Source organism: Brachyistius frenatus, unplaced genomic scaffold (assembly GCF_029030835.1).
Source record: "Brachyistius frenatus isolate BFR_SWC_R1_liver_20210118 unplaced genomic scaffold, ASM2903083v1 Contig_36, whole genome shotgun sequence".
Classification (NCBI taxonomy): Eukaryota; Metazoa; Chordata; class Actinopteri; family Embiotocidae; genus Brachyistius; species Brachyistius frenatus.
In genome coordinates, this window is record NW_027210635.1 from 1,435,555 (window position 1) to 1,458,187 (window position 22,633).

Consider the following 22,633-nt stretch of genomic DNA (forward strand, 5'->3'; position numbering starts at 1 on the left):
TCTGCAAGATTTATAAAGAATATTTTATAGTTTCTCCTGTAAAAAGACCTTTTCTATCTCTTCTTTCCTCTTCTTTTGACTTATTTAAGTTTCTTTGCTATCTCACACCCTCTCTTCTTTGTTCTCCATCCTCCTCCAGGCTTCCACCATAGCCTGCCATCGTCTCCATACTCCACTGGACCTGAGGGTCAAAGGTTAGCTTCATCTGGGACGTTATCGTCTGAGTTTCTCAACCAGGGCGTCCCCGTCAAGATCCTGCTGCTGGTGTGCAACGCTGCCGGGGCCGGACAACAAACTGTTAGGTAATTACATCAATTGAGCTTTTGGCTGAACCCAGTCCTCACACAGCCGCTGTTGAGTCGTGGCATAGAAACCAAAAGCAGACCTGTGATGCTTTGGGTTTCTTCTCAAGTTTTCAAATCACATATGTGTAATGTTACAGTGCCGGATGTTCATATTAAATGTGGCCAAAGTTTCCAACAATGAGCTAAAAATATGTTAGAGTAATTGCTCTGTTGGCAACAAACTGGCACCAATTCCTCCGATTACTGTTTATGCAGGTCTTGTCGGTGAAATAATGCACAGACTTGAATATTAAGAAAATAAAAATTCATTAAGTATAAAACATTAAAAGCTACATGAATTTTTTTTTTCCAGGGGATGGGACTTATTTTTGGGACGTTGTAAGATAAATTAGAAAATGAGCAGTTGGGAAGTGGAACATTAATCCTGTATATCTGGACTGTAAACTAACATTAGCGCCTCTGTTTCCTTCTTTATTTGGTTTAGGGAAGATTACACTGAAGAAACTGCAGCTAAACTTGCATTAGAGAGTGTTGCGGTTTCCAAACCCATCAGTTTCTCCTTGTCCTAAAATCCTTTTCTCTTATAAAAGTGAGACATTAAATGTAAGAACATCAGAACAGAAATCTAAATACTATGGTTTCCTAGTTAGGTTTTATTTATTCAAACAATCAACAGACTGTGTTAGGGGAAATAATATATGTCTCCTCTTTTAAAAAAGAATCAACCTCAATCAGTTCCACACATCTTGAATTCAGCCTTCCTCTGGTGGAGCACATTAAGGTGCTGGGAGCTTTCTATTACAGAAAATACTCACATTTCACTCGTGAGATGAGTTTCAAATCAAACGACCAAGGACTCTGACATCTGGCACGATGCAGAGCTCCATCAGGCAGCTGTCTCCCTGACAGAGTCCAGGGAGATCAATATAGGTGAGCTCGCCAGCATGGCTGTGAGAAAGTCCGATCCAATCCATGACAGTCAGCGTCTCACTTTCTCCTTCAAACGCCTCTCTGTCATCACTGAAACCACCCACCCATCTCGCTCTCATCAGATGACAGCTGGAGGACCGGGCTGTGCCAAGAAAATGACATTGAAGCCACATCGGGTTTTTTTTTTCTTCCTGTAGCTCTGGATAGAGAGGAATCACAGGTACATGTCTGAAAGCCGGTGTGAAAACTCAGAAAAGTGTGAAACCCAACTGTTTCTGTTTTTGTGTCACTTCTCTTGAAAGTCAACAGCTTAATTCTACATGACATCTTACCTCTGCTCCACCTTGATGCTCGTCCTCATGTCGGTGGAGGCGGGCGTCTGTGGCGATTGCTACTCAGAAGTAGACGATAGATTTTACTGCATGATCCCCAACATTTCTTTTTTAATTTAAAAAAATGTTACTCAGGGAAACAATAACAAAATAATTCCCCTGAAGGTACAATAATAGAATAGAAATGCTTTCAATTAAATAAGGGGTTGTTTTAGGTCCTTTTCCTTCCCATTTTATTTGTGGCCCATTCCCCTGCTGAGGCTTCTGTCTCCCCGCAGCCACCACAGAATGTTAATGCTTACCAATATTTTCACAAATCTATGAAAACACGGCATACAATGCAAAGATAAAATAAGAAATGGTGCCTTCACACATGTTGCAAAGCCTACTTTTCTTTCATTCGTTCCCCTTCTGCTGTGTGTCGTTGTGTGCATCTTTATAGACGTGCGTGCTCATACGAATAAATCTCATGTCCACAATGGAGGGCTGCCCTCAATTAGATGTGTATTATAATAAATGTGTCAGGCAATCTATTATTTCAGAGGGATGGTTTTCCCTCTCCTCATCAGCCATTTTCTCTTCCTGATATCTCCCTCAGTCCTTTCATAGATATGTAACAATGAGAATTCTGCTCCAATGCTGATAATGATGATAAATAATTAGTTACAGTATAAAAGGATAAGGAGATGTGTAAGATGGTATTTCAAACTTCTCAGGTTGTTGTTTTTTTTAGCCCGGTAATACTAATTTTCTTCAATGCCTGTTCAAGGTTTGGACCTCCATTCCTAATGAGGGAGGACCGGTCTATTTCCTGGGACCAGCTGCAGCAGAGCATCCTCAGCAAGCTGTATTACCTGATGATCAATGGAGCTCAGGCACAGGTACTGAACAGCTAATAATCCTGCAAAGAGGAATTCATTCACTTTTCTTCCATCTCCTTCAAGGGAAACATTAAACTCTGTGTGAGGAGCTGGTAGGGATTCATTAACTCATGTCGACGTTTAGTCTTCCGGTTAAACCCAGTCTGCCAACTGCTGATGATCTTTTCACAGCTTTCATTCATCCAGTGTGGACTGCTACTGTAAATTCTGCAAAAAGATGAGCTGGAGTCAGGAGAATTTTTATTTATTATAATTTTTTTTTTTTTTATTCACTTCAGCTACAGTCAGAGAGCCCCTGGACTGAAGCTGCAGTACTGCTGTGCAATGTCTATGGCCATAATAATAATAATAATCCAGAAGAGATCAAATACCCAACAATAAAATATCCATAATGCTTATAAACATATCAGTAACTGCATGTGTGTGTGTGCGTGAGCATGTTATGAGCACCGGTTGGAGAGCGGACCTGCTCCCCTCCTGCCGTGCCGGCTGGTGCACCTGCTCCAGAACAGGTTTATTGGCTGGAGACAGAGCAGAACATGCCCACACAATGACACTGTGTCGTACAGGTGGGAGCACAAAGCACGAGCTGGGTCCAAAGAGGAGCTGGTGTCCTCTCACTCCTCCCACTGGCACACCATATAACTGGACTGGGGCAGGTCATAGCGCACTAATAGAACACACACATATGGCTGCTCTCTCCTTCATCAAGGCCATTTGTTTCCTCTTCTTGTGTGTTGATAAATGGATAAATTGTGGACAATGCAGCTTCTCCTGTTGGAGACCTCTGTTTAAAACCTCTTCAGGGGTTTTGTGACATTGTCCTGTTTGAGCAGGGAAATGCTGTTGTCCACTCATCTCCCAGTATAGTGAAGTGTTATTGGCCTATTACATGTACTGCTGTTGCTCAATCTCAATGGCTCAGTTCTCAGGAAGCCAAACCTCTATACCAGGTTTCAGTCTTGGGATATTAAAAATGAGCTCTTCTGTCAAACGCAACATATATTTACTGCATGCAGATATTTGTATACCTCTGCGACAGCCATGGCCGGTCACTGTGGTTTCAGGATGTCCCTGTCTCATTCTCGTGAATGTGAATTCTTAAAAACATTTTTCTCTAAATATGAAACAATGTTAATTTGGACTCTCACATGAACTAAACAGCAACCCCCTGGTTGGTGAACTGCCATTTTGAAGTTTGGCATTTCAGCAGTCGCTTCGGTTTATTTTAAGCCAGAGGTGACTATATTTGAACGAGGCGAGGAAGAGCCAAGTGTGGATCTGACTGAGAACCTGAGGACATTATGACCCGCCCACCTGTACTGGCAACCTGACTGCACTATATGCATGTCAATCAAATCAGGTTGCCCCTAAACATACCTCTCTTTGAGGCCTAATATCTGATTATTGATGGAATTATTTTAAGAAGAACCACCAGAACACTGATCACAAGGAGTGGATTTAGTGAACGACATTATAATTAGTTACATTTATTGATTTTGTATTTCCTGTGAGAAGTTGATGCTTTTTGTTCATAGGAGCTAGAGGTGTTTTAGAAGCAGCCCCTGGTGGCCCGCAGTGGTATTACACCTTAAGACACTTTGGCATTGGCTTAACCTCTCACACTTTGAGACGAAACCCATTTTTTTCTACAGTTTATGGGATGAACTGACTCGATTCCAGGGGTCAAAGGTCAACTTCCCTCTGATCTCATGTCCATCTCATCCTTATGAATGCAAAGGCATACAACAGTAAGGCAGTAATACTTGTGGCTGATAAAATAGACACAGATACTTTTATCCCCAACAATCACCTTATTGAGTATTAACTGAACTGCATATGAACTGCTTTGTGCTTTTTGATACAGCCAGGCTTGATGCAATAGTTTTGGAAAATGTGTTTTTTGTTCTCATTAAACAGACATTAGACCAAGCTGGTAGCTGCCTACTGTAGCTTTTTATTTACCCTACAGGCACACTCTGCTCTAAAGCATATAAGTGTATTTTCAAAATGGTCAAACCATTTTTTTTAAGGGCTACCCTGCAGTATATTTTCAAATTTGTTCACTCAGGAAACAGAATGTTAATTTTCCACCTTTGATTAGATATCAACCTTTATGAAAATAGTTTTAGTTTATTTGGTCAAAAAAATACAGATTGGACTTTTACTTTTCCAACTCCAGTTGGCACTAATCCCATTCTGTTAATGTACACTATAATACATTTGCATACGGTATATAATGCTATGACTGTGCATGTTAATGAGATTTGATTGGGTCATACGTAGTGTAAAACATGGGATGTAATGATGCTGTGTCACAGAGAAATCAGTAATTTCCTTCACTGAAGCCAAAGGGTCTTTTTTTTTTTTTTTTGCTGGTTTGTACTTGCTTATTTGCCTGTACTATTCACATCCCTGTGTTTCAACATGATTGTGTGCAGCAGCATGTTGATAATCATGTAGCCAAAGCGATTCCCAATTAGTGCTTCTCTCCACGTGGAGCCAGGTGACACACAGCTGCAACAAACAGCCACGTGGAGCAGGAAAAACTTCGACCTGCTCGCATGCATCTTACTTTGCGTTCTTCTTCGAAGTGCCCGGAGAGAGAGGAAGAGAGTTTTAGCAACTCTGTTGATGATCTGTCGTTTCTTTTGTGCCCCGCGCTTTCATCCATTTAATAAAAAAAAAAAACAGGCTCATCCAGTATAATCAGTTTGCCTTACCTCTGCCAAGACGGGAGCAATGCTCACAGCAGATGTTTGCTCTAAATCTTTCATCTCCAACAGTACCTGTAGTTTTTCTTGCACCAATTACACTCATCAGTGTAAGTGCGTTGTTTTTTTTCCCGCCTCTGTCTAATTTTAGCTTCGGCAGAGAGGTAATTAAAAAAACAAATACGTGACTTCTCCAAAAGCCATTTCTTCCTGCCGCTGATGTCACTCGACAGCTTCATTTTAATGGTGGCTTGAATGATGCTCGCTGTGATACCCGACAGCACAATCATCAACTTACACAACAACAAGCATTTAAAACACATGAACAGTCTTTATAGGTATGACTCACAGCAGGACTACCTTTTTTTTATTTTTTTTTATTTGATTTAGTACAATAGAGAATCAAGTGTGGTAACTAAGACACTTCGATCGGCTCTGGGTGTGACTTACACTGGCAAAATGTGAATCCCCACACACTCACACATATCATAAAGCAACACTTTGGTCTTTGCAATTGGTTGTAATTGGAGATCTTTTGCTTTGTCGGACACAAACATTCCTCGATTCACACCCTCACTGAACACAATAAGAGGCCGAGCTTGTTCGAATGGCTTCTCTTATATTCTGCGTCTATGGAGCTCCGACACTTCTCCTGACAGGATGCTGCAGTGAATTTTACCCGGAGCCCGACCAGATCTCGCATGCTCATTTCTTCATTTTTCTTTCTCACTTGCACTTTACTGTCGTTCACACATGCCCCATAATGTGTTTAGAGCCCCCCCTGTTTTCTCTGTTCCTCCCGTATAGCCGCCTTCATCTGTCTCTACTGCCAGGGAAATAAACATGTACACACATGAAGAGGCGCACACGCACACACAAGATTTTACTGTACTGAGGATTTTTTTTCTGACCCTTAACAAGTGTCTGCCTGCTTAGTTATTTTTGTGACCCCTGTAAAGCTTTTGTTCTTACAAAATTGCATTTTATTGTAATAATGTGGCGGATTTACCACTCAAAATGTTTAGTAATTTTTTTTTTGGAAGGATCCTTTATTTACAACACAAAACAGGCCTCTAATTTTGTAGCACCTTTAGTTTAACTCAGGTTTAATCAACAGATTTTATCAGCCCATGTGAATTCTGTAAAAGGAGTCGTAAAGATGTACTGGATGGGCTTGACCTGCATGATATCGAGCATCATCACCAACTTAATGCATCTATAGAAGATGGAAATACAGAAACTGCATTGTTCTTGTAGTGCAGCTCTTTTTTTGCAACTATACAGCCTGGTGCACACCTCTACCACGTGGAGAATTCCTGAACTTAACTCTTGACAACTGCTGTTCAAGGCTGGAGTTGTAAATGATGTCTACTTGCATGCATCATGTTGTAAAGGGAGTTTCCCCTGCCTCTACTTTTGAGAGGAGAAGCTGGAGTTTGGCAGGACTCCCTGGGTGGTCTCCACATGTATGCACAAGCCTTCACTGGAACTGTCAGAGAGCCGGGACTCGTTTGTAATGAAAGAAAACTCATTTTGGGTTTATGCTTGTCATCTAGCCTTCTGCTTTCGAACATGCGCGAAAGTGTATGAATTCTCTGGAAAAACAACACACTGCACTGCGGGTTGTGTCACCGTCATTCGATTTTAGTTGATGATTTACTGTCATACAATAATTGTGACTAACGATTTTTTTCGTCATTCTCTGTTCATTTTATGCCACTGAGCTTTTTCGTAGTATTATAATACACATAGACCTTATGAACAAAAGAACATTAATTGGCATTGAACATTGGAACATTCTGATGAAAAATTGGATTTCTGTTTGCCTTTTAGGCTTTGTAAACAAAAATTGCACAGGGCAGACATGACACAAATTATGAATTATTATGACATTATGAAACAAATTCATTATATATAAATTAAGGAATTTATACAAAGTAGTATACAAAGCCTATTACTGTAAAGTACAAAGAAATGACTGACAGTGACAAGAACCTGTAGTCCAAATTAACATTAAACTATCATAGAAGAAGTGGGCACAACATGATGACATCATTAATAGAGTCAAACCCGAACTGTTAAACACGATGTGGACATGCTGATGGATATATGACATTTCTATTAGTTTCATCCAGCTGTTGTCATACAGTTTAATGGAAATTATTCTAAAGATCATGGAAAGTAATTGTGGTCATCTCGAATAATTGCGATCAGGTGATTGTAATAATTGTGACAGGCCTAACTGCACCAAAGCACCACAGGGAAGTTTGATGCCTGCAGTGTCTTCAAACAGACAATGCTGAGACACGGGAGAGAAAGTAATAAAGTTGTAGTTATAAACTGCTGCGTCTGTGCACTTAAAATGAGGGCATGAGAGCAAAATGTTCCTTGGACATCAAGTAGTTTGAGCAGTAAGTGCCAACCGCTGCAATTCAGCTGCTGACTGGCACTGGTGACACTTTAAATCGTGCTTCATATCGCACATGTGAGGCAGTAAGTCAGAAGTATTGTTTTAACTTTCCCCCCTCAAGGGTTGTGCGTTCCAGTGGGCTCTTGTGTGGAGCACGTCAATATTTTCCAGGAATGTGCTGTCTGCTTCGCGGTGCTCCTCGTCATCACAAAGATCCTGCTGGCCTAAAGTTTCCTCACAGGAGTCAGAGTGGGTGTTTGTGTTTGAGCTCAGCCAGCAGCTAGGCACCAGATTTCTCGAGAACAAGAGGAAATCAATTTCATTTTTTGCAAAGCGCTCCTTCATTCCTAAAGCACCTCCAATATAAGCAGATCTCAGAGTAATATACTGAGGAGGAGAAGGATATTAGAGTCTTATTTGTTCTTTCATTCTTCTTCTGAACTCCTGCTTCGTGATCCGGTTGGGGGGAATTTGAGAGACTAGTTTGATTATCTTGTATTTTTTTATTATTTTTGCTGTCAAATTGTACCCACATGAGCACTGTACTCCATGTTGAGGTGCTACACGTAGACTCAACCTAAACTGCTCCGAGTCAGTTGCAGGCATGTTTCACGATGGTCCGAGTTGTTCTTCTGTGTCTATGTTGTTCATCGGAGTGTAAAATTGTTTCAGTGCTTATATAAACTTATTTTGCTCTTATATCTAATAACTGTGCATGCCAAAGCATCTGATTCACATCATTTTCATTCTCATCAAACCACTCAGTGCTCCTCTGTGACCCATTGTCATCGTGGAAGAGGCCGCGGTCCTGACAGGAAAGAAATGTTTCATCACAGGATAAAGATGATCACTCAGAACAACTTTTGTATTAATTTACAGTGACCTTTGCCTCTAAGGGGACAAGCCATGCCAACAAAATGCCTCCACAGCATAACAGAGCCACTGGATCGCCTCACTGTCGGGCCATTCTCATTGTACGCCGTACTAACCCACTTGTTGAGAAAATGGAGAAGGACGGCTTATCTGACAATATCACTTTTTTCACATGGCTGTTGTCAAATTTCAGGTTGTCTGTCTGTCCGTGTGTTCCATTCTCGTAAATGCGATATCTCAACAACGCATTGTGGGAAATGTTTCTTAAAACTTGGCTCAAATGTTCATTTGTTCCCAGGCTGTACGGTTGATGGCAATGTCGTCATGCAGGTCTACATTTCTAAAATGAATCTGAGGATCGTCAAAATGATTGGAATTTAACCTGAGCGGTCATTAATGTTCCTGACAAATCCCCACAAATGCCAACTGTGGTGCTGGGGAGAAATCATGGAACTACAAAAGTCAGTAGTGTTCATCCTCTGAGCACCATGAACATTTCTTTCATGATCATCAATCCAATAGTTTTCAGCTCATTTAGTGTGTAACACGGTGGTGGACCACACTGCTTGTATGGCTAAAAATGTGACCGGGTGAACTCGCAGATCTGCATATCATTAGCATCTTCAGGGACTTTGGTCAAACTAGTGTTGGATCTGACAGGTGAGGCCATTGGTGTTTATCTAGTAATACAACTGCAATGAACTAAATCCAACTGAGATCCAAAGAGTCTACAGTATTTAAAACTTATAATATTTAAGGAGAAGTTGTTGGCCTCATTTAGGAGATTTATAGTGTTACTGTCTGTATTCTTGTTATAAAAAGCATTAAATTCCCCAGATGTTGTCCTCATGTTCACTGTGGTTTTTTTGTACCCTTCTTTCAGAATACCAGAGTGCTGTTCAACATCCGTGTGGTGGGAGGATCAGCATTTTACAGCTACCTGTCGCCTCAGGATGGACGGCCACTCTACCACCCTGCCGTCGACAGGTTAGAGTGTCAGAAATACATTAAACAATATATTTTGTTCGATGTTTTGGTTGCCAAACTTAATCAAATGTTTTAATTGGCCATAAGAAGATTTCTGCAGGTACAAACACAGTCAACATGCAGACAGACTTATCTTGTTCTAGCCGTCTGTCTGTCCGGCCACTACGTCCTTCTTTTATTAGACTAAAGGATTATTAGATTATTCCTAATGTGTTCTTTAATTGTAGAATTACTCATTATGTTCAATAATTTCAACCCTGAAATGACTGAATGTCCCCACAAACTCATTCAAATTTGATGTAATGTAATCAGTTTTAATGCAATTTAAATCGTCTGGAATCTAATCAAACAAAGTGTTTCCTGAGAAAAGCTCCAGCTACAGGCAGCCAGTTGCTGACATGGTACACACGAGCATGTGTGTTACAGTTGAGTCAAACATTATTTCACGATTGACACCGTCTACAGATGTTCTGAAGCCAAAGTCTGTTTGTTTTTTTTACCTTTTATTTTTAGGTATATCGGGCCAGCTGTAAAGGTTAAACCTGATTTTTCAGCAGTGACTGAAATGTGCAGACATTTTATCCTCCTTAACAAATACATGTCTGCTGGCTTTCAGTTGCAGAAGTGAATTGCTGTTTTAGAGGGGCATTTTGGCAAGGTCTTAAAAAGGACTTCCATTTGTGTAGCTGCTAAGAACAGTTCATTCATTGGCTGAATGGTGCTGATGGGAGCAAATGCTTTTGAAATCTTTTGATATGCAAATATGCAGCACACTGTATCCTAGAAACTCGTGTAATGATAGTGTTTGAACTCTAATGATTCAGAAATATGCTCTGTCCCCAAGTCAACCCACATCAAACAGTGGAAGAATGTACTAGTGAGTGTTTTAGTCTACTTTGTTCACTTCTGTCGGTCTCTGCTAACTGTCTGTGTCTTTGTGTGATGTCACATACATGTTCCTTACACCACAGGACATATTGCCGTGTTCCCTTATTTGTCCTCAAAAATGGTCATCTCAGCACCTTTTTTTTGTCATGCTAGCTTGAATCTGGCTTTGTAATTCATTTGATCTGAACCCTTATCAGATGGATTAACATTTTGCACAGACATTCGTGATTCTCAGAGAGGATGAATGATTTCGGTGATCATCTGATGTTTGGTGTATCGCCACCGTGAGGGGGAAAAGTCTCTACAGAGACAATGGATTGATTAGTAAGGCCTAATCCTGTTTCCCATGTGGCCGTACCCCTCGTTCAGGACTCAACAAGGCAGTGGCCCTTCAGAACGGCGCTAGAAGGTGAAGGGCTTAAAATCTTAGTTTAAGATTTTGAAGTCTTTTCAGGAAAGAGGGACACAGCTCGTTGCGACAGTAGTATCCCGAATTAGTCGAAGTTATTTCATTAGTAAGTTTGCAACTCTCAGGAATTTGATTTTTACATTTATGGAAATGATGTTGCTTCAGTTTGCAAAACATTCTTCTACCCCTCTGTTTGGTGTCTGCATCTGAAAACACTCCATTTGGAGGGCTAGATTGGAATTGGGATTGGACCTTAATGTTCGTACGCTAACATGCTTATAAGATGTTAAACATGGTCGACCTTGTACCAGCTTACCATAAGCATGTTAGCATTGTAGCATGTCGACGTCAGCCTTTAGTACAAAGCACTTCTGTGCCTGTAGAGACACCAGAGCTGCCAGTCTTGTTTTCAAATAGTCAAGTGAATAATGTCACATATATATCACAGCTCATTGAACACAGGCATAAATAGGCATGATGCACTTTGGGGGATTCCTGCTCCGAGCCTTTGTATCAGCAGGGTTTTCTTTTAATGTGTGTTTGAGGTGCCCTTTGCAAGAATTTATCAGGCAGCTGGAGAATTGGGAAAATTCCCACTTGGGAATGTTCGACCTCTGAGTTGAGTGTTCATAAAAGGGCAACATGGCAGCCCCGAGAAAATGTGCTCTGTTCCTGCTGTCAGAACACGGAAAAGTGACAAATGACCTCATCATCATCCGTATAAAACAACACGGAGGCAAAATGGAGCTCAGGAGGTCAATCTTATTTTCTTGCTTCATTTGTTTTTAACATGAATTACAGTTAACAAACGAGGTTGGCTAAACTAACAGAATCTAGATATTGTAAGGAGCAAGTTCATTTCTTCCTTTTACCACAAACGCTACTTTGTCAAGTGATGTCAAACGTACTTCTCAAAGTTCTCAAAAGCCTCTTACTTTCCAAGTGACATATTTGTAGTTTGACAGGCGTTCAGGTGTATTTTTTTCCACTCTATAGCTTTGATATACGAAGGTTGATAAAAGTTTTCTGAGACTTTTCCTGTTGCACGCGGACGTAGCACAGCACAGGAGGGAACTATAACTTTGAAATCAGCACCTGAGTTACACACGTTTCTGTGGGCAGTGGTATGAACTGAAGCAAAGAGCGCACATAAAATGTTGTATCAAACTGGGGAAATCAGTAACCGAGACCCTTGAAATGCTTCAGAAAGCCTACGGCAATGAAGCAATGAGCCAGGTGAGGTGTTTGGATTCACGTATCCAAAGGGGGCAGAACGTCGCTGTCCGAAACCGAAAAAAGGTGGGTTATATTTGACATCTGGAGGATTGTCCACAGTGAATTCATCCCACAGGGTCAGACTGCCAATCAACATCAACTAACTGTCTTTTTGCTGAGCTTTTGACTTCATCTCACAGTGTGATCTGATGAAAACTGTGACATGAAGTTTAAAACTCTGGGAAAAGGCCAAGAAGTGGTTCATGATTGTTTTGTCAATTGACTCCTGAGGCTTTGAAACTCTTCAAATGAGTTACGGTGACTTATTAAACATCTTATAATGTGTGTTGTGTCTGATGGTGCCTGTCAAATCCAAACTTCTCATATCGCTGTCTGTGTTTGAGTACTGCAACAATGCTGACATCTAGTGGTTAAAAAGCTTCAATGCATATGTGTTAAACTGATTCTATCGAGTTTGAGTTTGCAGCAAATGAACTCTGTATCATAGCTGACTAATCCTCTACACTAGCTGCCCTTTAACTCTGATGTCTTTTAGAGCTCTGAAGCTCTGCGGCTCCGGAGGACCTCCGCACGTGAAGCTCATCATTGAGTGGGAATACAGAATCAAAGACTGGTCAGTACACTCTGCAACACACAATGCAGCTCAATTTCTTCATTGCCCCATTAGATTGTATAGCTTCCGTAACGAAGCCTTCATGTCCCGGGCTGCAGCCTGTTCGGTAACATTCAGGAGGAGGTGGTGAAGGATGCAGAGAGCGTGAGGAATCAACAGCAGCAGCACGTCCAGCAGTACAGCTGCACCCTGGATGAGTGCTTCCAGCTCTACACCAAAGAGGAACAGGTACTGTGTCTATTCTTATGGAGACTTTCTACCTGGAGCAACAACTAGTAGCCGTGTCCTTTTGTAACCTGCTGTGGATATAGATGTCCAAACTCAACAGCTGATTGCTGTTGTTGAAAATATTCATGTTAATCTTGCAACTAACTCTGCAAAATGATCTAGGTTTTAATTTTGCATTATTTATGTTAATAATCTTTTTTTATATATAGCAGCAGCTGGAGCTACAGAAAACTTTCAGATAGTTTAAATGTTTGTCTGTAATACTTAGAGACAGTTGTTGGTGGCTGTAAATGTTCAATGCCACAGTAAAACGCTGGGAAACAGTAGTTTTGAGGCATGAAAAGCTTTGAAGACGTTTGTTTGGGCTGAAGGACACACACATTGTGTTTGGATTGAAACACAGAAAGAGGAAAAACATGTTTGTTGTTCATAAAAAAGGCTTCGTTTGCTCCACGCTGTAGGTGGTGAAAAGGTGATAGAAAAAAGAGCAAAATTCAAGCAGGAAACTGATTTATTTTCAGCGTGCATGCATCCTCTCCTCTTTGGTAAAGTGGGAGTAAATGGCAATGTTTGACAGGTTTTGAGTAGGCTATTGCCATCATGTGGAGTGTTACTGATTCAACACAATCAGACAGTCACGTAAAATGGTCCATTTGTTTCAGTGTCACTCATCGAGAATAATCAGCTGCTGCATTCAGCCACCAGTCAACATGTTATCTAAGCGCTCTTTTGGTTGGTTTTGTAGTTTCAGCTTAACATTATTATCAGTTTTAGTTAAAAACATTTAATGCAAGTTTATATCCTTATCTCTAATCCAGAACAAGGAACTGTGCTGCTAATCTACGCCTTAATTGTTAATACAGTAGAGAAGGCAGCAATGTACATCATAAAAGGACCATATCACAATATTGCATATTTTGTCTGTAATATTCCAAACAATTCACACTGTTCTTTTTCCCAGCATGCAACTCAGCGAAACATTTATTTTCTCGCCCAAAATGCGCTAAAGCTACAAAAACAATTCAAACCCACCTCAGGAAAATGTCTTGAACCAGACACCATTTGCCGTCCAGTTAGAAATGAATTTGAAACAACATTGTTATGACCCTTCCCTTTCTGCCTGCTGTGACTCAAGTGGCCTCTTCTGCATGAGTTTGCAGTCAGCCACTTATCTTCTCACCCCATGTTTCTTTTATAGTTATCTTTTTTTATTTAAATAAACTTCAGCATTTGCGTTTCAACCTGTCTGGTCTCCCTTCCACTTTGTCACCAAGCGTTGAGCTGGTTTTCTGACAAGTGGCTCAATGTTTGGGGCATTACAAAATACTGTATGATAATAACACTCACTTTCTAGTTTGGTCACACCTTCACACCCACAGCCAATTTAATGTTCCGGTTATCCAGGAATGAAATGAGGCACCCAGAGTGTTATATGTCCTAAATAGTTTTCTTTTTTTTCCCCATGCAGATGTAGCACAAAGTTTGTTTTGGGAAAGGTTTTTTGAACATAAAGAGATTTAGTAGTATTTCAGTGTGACAAAACGATGTGTAAAATTTGCAACATGTCAATGTTTGCATTTTGTGTCAAATTGTTAAAAAAAAAAAAAAAAAAAACAAAGAGTTCCCCACAGTTTAGTTTCCACTGACAGCTGTTGTGCCGACCGTGACATTGCTTGCAGTTGCTTTGTGTCACCACCAGGCGGAGCTGCAGGCATAAGGCAGGCACTGTTGTCAGTCTGTGCTCAGTCCAGGCTGGCAAATGTTGCTCTAACTGAGTCAATTAAATAATATTTCAAGTTTAATTTTTTTCCCGCAGTCACTGAGCACACACTATATGACAAACAGCACTCTGCAAAAGTTTAGAGAGTGAGGATGTTGTCAGTGAAGTTAGTTTTTTATCAACTTTTTCGGTGCCGTCATTCTTTCTTTAAAATGGAAGATAACGTTTGTGTTGTTTTCAGTTCAATCTTTATCCTGCTGACTGAATTTGGGACCAATCAGATGCCTCCCTGATGACATTAGTGTGATGATTAACAATCTAAATACCTAGAGTGCCTAAAGCAATGTGCAGTGCTGTATATAGCTCAGCAGTGAAGCATCACAAAACACAATGTTCACCGAAAAATAATCTTAAGCACTTCACTGGTATGTTTAGATCTGTGACCTTGCTCGTTAAAACAGCTCTCCATTTATCGGTCTTCAAGATGGTAATGAGAGGAAAGTGGTTAAAGTGAACAAAAGTTGTAACTATAGCAACAGCTCTGAAATGTACCTCCTTCCCCAAATCGAGCCGATTAGTGCTCATGCAATTGGACTGAGAATTTCTAAGTCTCAGACATATATAATTTTTAAGAGTAAGATTAAAGCGGGATAATATGCTGATTATATTTTTGAGGCTCTCTCGGGTGTATAAAGCTCAGTTGTATCTTCTCTTTCCTTGTCTCTCACTACCAGCTGGCCCCAGATGACGCCTGGAAGTGCCCCCACTGTAAGCAGCTGCAGCAGGGCATGGTGAAGATGAACCTGTGGACGCTGCCGGACATCCTCATCCTGCACCTGAAGCGCTTCAGGCAGGTGGGGGACCGGAGGAACAAGCTCACCACGTTTGTTCACTTCCCCTTGGCGGGCCTGGACATGACACCGCACATGGTGAACCGCAAGCACGGTGCCCATCAGTCCCCCGTGCAGCCCGGCTGGAAGCAGTCCGGACGACCCGACCTGGCCCCTCCCGACTTCCTGTACGATCTGTATGCTGTCTGCAACCACCATGGAGGAATGCACGGGGGACATTACACAGGTCAGAATAATCACCCAGTGTAATGAAGATGTAATAATACCTTTACCTCCTGGTAGGCTGCGGGTCAAATTGACCCGTTTTAAAGTTTAAAAATACAGGAAAAATGTTTTTAATCATTTTTGAAGCATGCAACTGTTCGACCCAGCAGTGAGAACGAAGCATTCAAAGGGAAAATATCAAAACTTAAATCAAATGAGACACAATGTCGCTGCCTGAAGCAGGGCCATTCATTCTGTGGCCTGCAGGCTGAATATATTTGCTATGATCCACAACAACATGCATGTCTGATTACGGTTTCACTGTTTTCACATTTAACAAACAGGAATCTCAACCTGCTGTGGGCTACTTATGTCTGTCAATCAAGAACAAGGCCCCTTAATCTTCAATGTTTGCCTTTACAGACACCAAAGCCCTTCTTACTGTCTCAACAGAGGAAATAATAGTGTTGTGATTAACACATTCCATGAAGACACCAAGATCAGCACGGGACCGATAAGAGGATGAATAAGATACTGATGGCTAGTTAATACAGCCTGACTACATGAGTATGAGAGAATCGCAGTTCAGATCTATTCGCTCGAAGTTTTATGTGATTAAGTATTGTCATAATAAAAGTAAGAAATTATGTGAAAATGCATAGTTTTTAGTCAAAGAACAGGACCTAAGCCCTTCAGAATCCTCCTGGAGAAAGCCTGTAATCAACTCGTCACTATGAAAGAATACATAAAAGTATTTTCTAAAAATAAGAATAGATCAAACTAATGTATACATGTAGTATTTGCCAATGCAAAAAAAAAAAGAAGGGTTTGAAAAATATTTTTTATTTAAAAACGACTGACTAAATCCTGATCTGTAAGGGGTGAAAAACTGGATTACATAAATTATAAATCAAATTGATATGAATCGAGTTTGTTGAATTTTTTTATGGACTAAATAAATAATATTTTAGTGCTTTTAGATGGTTAAACACTTACGTGGTCATTTTGACCCGAGAACATTATTACTGCTCCTTTTAGTTTGTAGATAATATGAGGTTTAATCAATATAACACATTTGAAAAGATATAAAGTATTTTACAGTAGAACCAAATTTAAAACAGTTATTTGTATATAAATGGACGTTAATGGAATATTGGCGTTTTATCACCGCCAAAATCTAGTGACAGAGAAACATGGCAAAAATAAATATTGATAAATGTTGTAACTCCCATTTTTGTTCCTTACTAGCGCTTTACGTTTTGGAGAGCCACACACCAGACCAAGTTTTACCACACTGACATGAATTAGTGATGTTGTCATTTACTTTGATTTCTCCTGTTGTTTAGATCAGTCACACGTTTAGCTTGTCTCTCTCCATTCTTATCGTATTTGCAGCCTTCTGTAGGAACTCTGTGGACGGCCAGTGGTACAGTTACGATGACAGCAGCGCTGAGCCGGTTCCAGAGGTGGAGGTGTGCACGCGCGGGGCCTACATCCTCTTCTACCAGAGAAGGAACACCATCCCCCCCTGGTCTGCCAGCTCCTCGGTCACCGGTTCGTCCTTTCAGATTCTACACAGCGGCTGGTTACGTTGAGGAGATGCAGTCTGCTTCACATCCTTTTGATAAAAAATCTAGAAATAATGAAGAGAGAAAGTGGGAGTATTATCATTATGTGCAGTTTGGGCCTAAACGATCTATATCCATCATTATCAGTGTGCATTTTCACTGTGATATCAAGCCAGTGGCCAGTAAATGAAGGATCTCGGTGATTGCAGAGATAAGCTGCGGTCTCCATTTCCCGCCGTCACGGAAGCATTCATATTCGTGATTTCAACATAATGAGAGTGGAAATGCTGATAAAACCCTGTCAGCGATTTCCTTTGCATTGTGAGGTAATAGATGTAACTGTGGTAGGCTTCTGTCTCTTTATATGTCTATGACTCCACATCACATTGGCTTGTTTGAGTTAAAAACATGTCTCTTTGTAGGTTCCACTAGCTCATCCACCTCTGACCACTGGCTGGTGCGGCTGACAGGGTGCAGTAAGAGGGGCAGCGTGGTGTCAGGTGGACCCGTCCCAGGACCATTGGGGTCCACGCAGGTCCCAGAATCTCCTGAGTTGCCAGTGTTTGGAGATGAAGCCCCCAAAACAGTAGAAACAAGTAGGTATTTGGAGTAGCATTTGCAGTACGGTAGGTTTTGTCTTGATGTAACTAACTGCTGGCTCCAGTTTCATATTTACCATGAGAGTGGAATCAAGGTTTTGATTTAACTCTTGGACTAGAGAGAAATTAAAGCATATAACCTTGATGTTTATGACTTTCATGTTTTTGGACTCTGAGTAATCCGTCTGTTTTATCTACTATAAATCATAATATCAACCAGTTTTAAGACACACTTTAAGTATCTTTTTAGGTTTTAACTTATGCATCTTTTCTTATAGATGGGTCTGAAGCCAGTCAGTTTGTCCGAGGGATCCAAGGCAGGAGTGTAAGCATGAGATCGCCAACAAAGCCCAAGGAGACTCTGAACAAAGTTCTCCCACTGCGGTGGTCCTTTGGGTCCAAAGACCGCATCAAGCACTCAGTCCAGACCCAGTCTGGAGAGTTGGTGGAGTACCTGGAGTCTGGGCGGCGGCCACGATGCACCAAAGACCCTATTATCTCACTGGTAGCCACCCCACCACAAAGAAATGCCCAGGGAAAAGTCTTTGAAGCAGGACAGGACTGCAGTTCACCCAGTGGCAGCAGCCTTAGCTGTACAGACAGATTCAGCTCCGACACCTGTTACTCCCCCAAAATACCGGAGGGACAGAGCAGACCTTGCTTGGAGAGAAACATTGGCTACGGAGTCGGAAACAGCAGCAGCTTCAAAGCCAGAGATGATGAATGTCTGAGGCAGAGATCATCCAAGAGAGGTAGGCTGGACCAGGGCAGGACCCTGGACCTCCAGCTGCACAGAGGGGCCATTCTAGGGGGTCACATCAGCCACAGTGCACCTCCAAGCAGAGACTCTACACTGAGGAGAACCAAGGCCCAGACAGGGGGAACCTCCCGGGCACAAAAAGACTTGTTACAGATGGTCCTTCAATCCGAGGACAGGAGGGGGCAGAGGGGGCAGGAAGGTCGGAGCCAAGAAAGCCTCTTATCTTTTTTCAAGGCGGGTTTTATGAAGAAAGACATTTCTAGGTCACCAATCAGGGAGCAAGAGAGGCGAATGAATGGTCATGGACAACTTGGAAAGCTGGCAAACAGTAATTTAGCCAAACTGTCCCTCTCCAATGGGACGCTGACTGCAGTGGCTCTAGAAGAGAGGAAGGGCAGCGTCATCCCCAGCTGTGACATCCATAACTGTAAAGTCCAGCTAGTCAATGGAAAGGCTGGGAATCATGACCCCATCGACATTAAGCGTGCTCACAGCTCCAGCAACATTCAGACAAAGCTAGATTTGACGTTTCGCAGGTGCACCTCCCTGCAGAGGAACGGAGAAGTCGTGCTCCCTCCGGCCCATCGCGTCCTACTGTCAGACAAGCCCGGCTACGCCACTCTGCAGCGGACACGATACAGTACCACCTCCCTGGGTAGGCACAGACCGCTCTTTGAGGCCGCAGTGCACGCTGACATCTTATTATCCTCCCTACAGAGTTGTAGGAGCTGTTGAGGCTTTTTTGACGACATTAAATAAGCACAAACTGGAACAAAGAGGAGCACATTTTGAGACCGACATTAACGCTCCTTCCGGGGGATCCGAGCACAAGTCGACAGCTCTTAGTGCGTCTGTTCACATCTGGCATTTGAATGCATCTCCACATGTGCCTCTAGAGACCACTTGTGATCAGATGTCACTTCCCCGCTCTGTATGCAAATGAACGTATACATCAAGTTCATAAACATGTGAAAACATACAGAAATGCGAGGAGCTAAAGTCTCTTCACTCACTGAAACTCACTTTAATGTACCGTCTGTGAGAAACTTATGACGTATGTCACATTTGTAAATGTCAGAACACTTTTGTTTTTTCATTTACAACCTGAACCATCAGCCGTGACCCGATCAGTCTCCGGTTATTTACAGTAATTATTCTAGCAGATCTGAGAGGGTCTGGCTATGCGATGCGGTGGATAAATGAACCGTGCGAGGGGGTGGAGCTTTGTTCCACAGCTGTGGGTCTGATGTGTGTCAGAAATGATGTACAGTACTAAAACACCTAAACCCAGAGTATGCTTTGGAAACACATGTTAAGCAGAGAGCCTGTGTTTATATTCATTAAACAGCTGCTTTGCAGCGGCCAGTTCAGTTTTGCAGTTTATCTCTCCTACTGTCTGCAGTAGCCAGGAGGTGATCCTTCAATATGGCCTGGGACACATTTGCTTTCACACTGCTTAAAGAATGTGGTCGTATGCGTCCCAGACCACCTCTGAATGTGGTCTGGGCAGATCGGATCTCGGTGCATCTGCAGTGTGTCTTGTGTGCCTGCACTCCGGTACGTCGAGCTGTCCAGGATTCATGTTAATGCCGTCTGTGAACGGCGCCGTGGTCGAGGTTTTGTTTCTAGTGTCAGCTTGGTGTTAAAATCTCCTTTTTTTTTTTAAACAAAGAAATAATGGCAATGTAAATAGGTTCAGAAAGCTCCCCTGCTTATTATTATCATTATTATTAATGTTAATCACAGTGATCTCTTCTCATCTGACTAATGGTTTTGTATTTTGTTTCCTTTTTAAGTGCCTCTGTGATAGCCCAGAATGCCTGCTGAACACTTGGACCTCTCGACGGATTTCTACGCACGGCTCCCAGATATCAACGCCCCCAGCAGGAGGCATCGCCCCAAACAAAGTACATCTCCTCTCTCTCCCTTTCATAGTACTGTTCTAAGTTCTTACCTGTGTGTGTCTTAAACTAAATCTATGCAGAGTTTCATTACTGAGGAAAGAATTACCGCTGTAATGTGACTCGTTTCCCCCACGTTTTTGTTTTCTCTACGTCGTCTGTGAGAGTTTCTGATCAACATTTGGAGAGTGGAAGGTGATCTGGGGAATTTGCATGTTTTTAGTCCGTGACATTGACTTGTATAAAACTGACATCTCTTTGGAAAGTAGGGAGTTACCTTAAAAACGTGTTGGTCAGTGTCGTACATACTGAAGCAAAGGAAAGAGCGTACACAGTTTACAGATAATGGGCTAAGACATGTAAGATTGTTCCTGAGCACTGCACAAAGTACTAACACCGCACTGTAAATTGGCTGCTATAAGAACATAAATCATTTGCTACGTCATTCATTATCAAGTTGATATTATTTTATAGTATTAATGCACTTTCTTTTTAAAAATGTCTCCATATTTTTGCTACATGACCAGAGCGTACAGGCTAATTTGGCAGAATTGTACCAAAATGAGCAAAAAGCAGGAGTTTTTTTTTCTTTTTTTAGGACCTTTCATCTTCAAATTGTAACCAACAGATAACTAAACTATTGGAGCAGCTTCTGGATGTACAATGGATGAAATATGTAAAGGGACTCTCTTAATAAAGGCTTAGTTTTTTTGGGCACTGTGAAAAGCCTTTGCCCTCAAAATGACCTTTTGATATGATTATTGATTATATTTGGTCTGTGGAGGGATGCTGAAGACTTTCAGCAACATGAGAAAACAATAAGGGAAAAACATTTTAACCACCCCTGTAACTTGCATAACAATAAACAAGAGAGTTTATGTTTATACTTATGCTGCTCCAGTGTGTGGGTGCAACCAGATGTGCGAGAATATAAATGTAAATCTCGTTTAGTAAAGTTGGATATAAATTCTTGCTGATAAAATACAAACATTATCAGGACTAGATACAAAAGCAAATCTCCATTTGAAGAAGGTTTATCATTTAGGATTTGAAAAGCTGATTCACACTGCGAGCGTTCACACAGTCACAAACACGTACAGAGTTTTCTCTCTCCGCAGCCGTGGGCGTATGATTAATGCTCATGGTAATCATTACGTTGTCACATTCACATAAACTGCAATAAAGTAGCCACCACTGATAGAATCAGCAGTTGGTGTTCCTGCTGCTTATCAAATGTATATTTAATCCACAGTCATCAGTTATAATCACCGGTTTTGTTATCTGCACCGTGTCTGCTTTTTCCGCTGGAGGAGAAAGAGGAGCGAATCTCCAAGAGAACATAACCAGAATAATATTTTTTTTCCCACTTGGTGATTCATTTACAATTTTACAATAAACAATTTTAGATGCTCTTTTGTTTACTTTTTCAGTGTGAATTTGTCACAGGGGTCTGTCAGCGAGAGCCTACACTGTATCTGTCTTCACCTTTCATGTTGTGCCATGAAACATTACTGTTTAACACTCTTTTACCAAAATTAAGTGATAGTATATGAAGGATGTGTCCGAGACATTATTTGGGAAATATGGCTAGATTATATTTTATTAACTTTTTTAAAAGTCTACATTTTGTACCTGGTGTGTAATTATGTAATTCACAGATTACAGCTGTATGTTTCAGGTTACTGTATAAGGTCAGAATAATATGTTTGCTAAGTGGGTTTAAATTGGACACAATACACAAAAGTTATTTCGTTGGACTGTCTATAATGTCTGCTTAATGTGCTGTAAGTTTTATGGTTTGCAAATTAAACACAGCTTTTCTCACAAATGACTTCGGTGTCGCGGAGTGAATTCCGGAAGCTCGTTTTTATCTGAGCCTTGCATTCAGCACTTGTGGTATTTTCTTTTAGCATTTAAGACAGACCTCTGAATGAAGTGAGCACTCGGATGTAGTCAAGCAACTATTCAGCCAGAGTAGCGGCACTTCAGGGCCCTGATGAGGGCTTTGTTGCCTTGAAGCACGGTGAAGTGAGACTTAAAAGTAATGAGAGCCCAGTATCTTGTCAAAGCATTAAATGCACCCATCAGTCAACGAGAGGACCCCGTGTCAATGTCACATTTTGCCTCGCCTAGTCATGAAAAGTACACGCACACGTATGACCCTGGTCGAAGCAGGAGGTTGTCTGACCACACAGTAAGGTCGGAGTAGAGAGGCAAACGCGAG

General features: G+C 41.4%; 1 protein-coding gene across 1 annotated transcript in view; it reads left to right on the forward strand.

The window, feature by feature from the left end:
- The window catches only part of usp43b (ubiquitin specific peptidase 43b), a 74,059-nt gene extending 51,819 nt beyond the window's left edge, over positions 1-22,240 (forward strand). Inside the window, exons 7-16 of the mRNA XM_069701245.1 lie at positions 140-302; positions 2,337-2,448; positions 9,329-9,432; positions 12,501-12,578; positions 12,677-12,806; positions 15,261-15,603; positions 16,977-17,135; positions 17,572-17,745; positions 18,027-19,163; positions 20,305-22,240. Coding sequence (XP_069557346.1) covers positions 140-302; positions 2,337-2,448; positions 9,329-9,432; positions 12,501-12,578; positions 12,677-12,806; positions 15,261-15,603; positions 16,977-17,135; positions 17,572-17,745; positions 18,027-19,163; positions 20,305-20,315 — 2,411 coding nt within the window. The 3' untranslated portion in view covers positions 20,316-22,240. The remainder of the gene's footprint in view (positions 1-139; positions 303-2,336; positions 2,449-9,328; positions 9,433-12,500; positions 12,579-12,676; positions 12,807-15,260; positions 15,604-16,976; positions 17,136-17,571; positions 17,746-18,026; positions 19,164-20,304) is intronic.
- Positions 22,241-22,633: the final 393 nt, after the last annotated feature.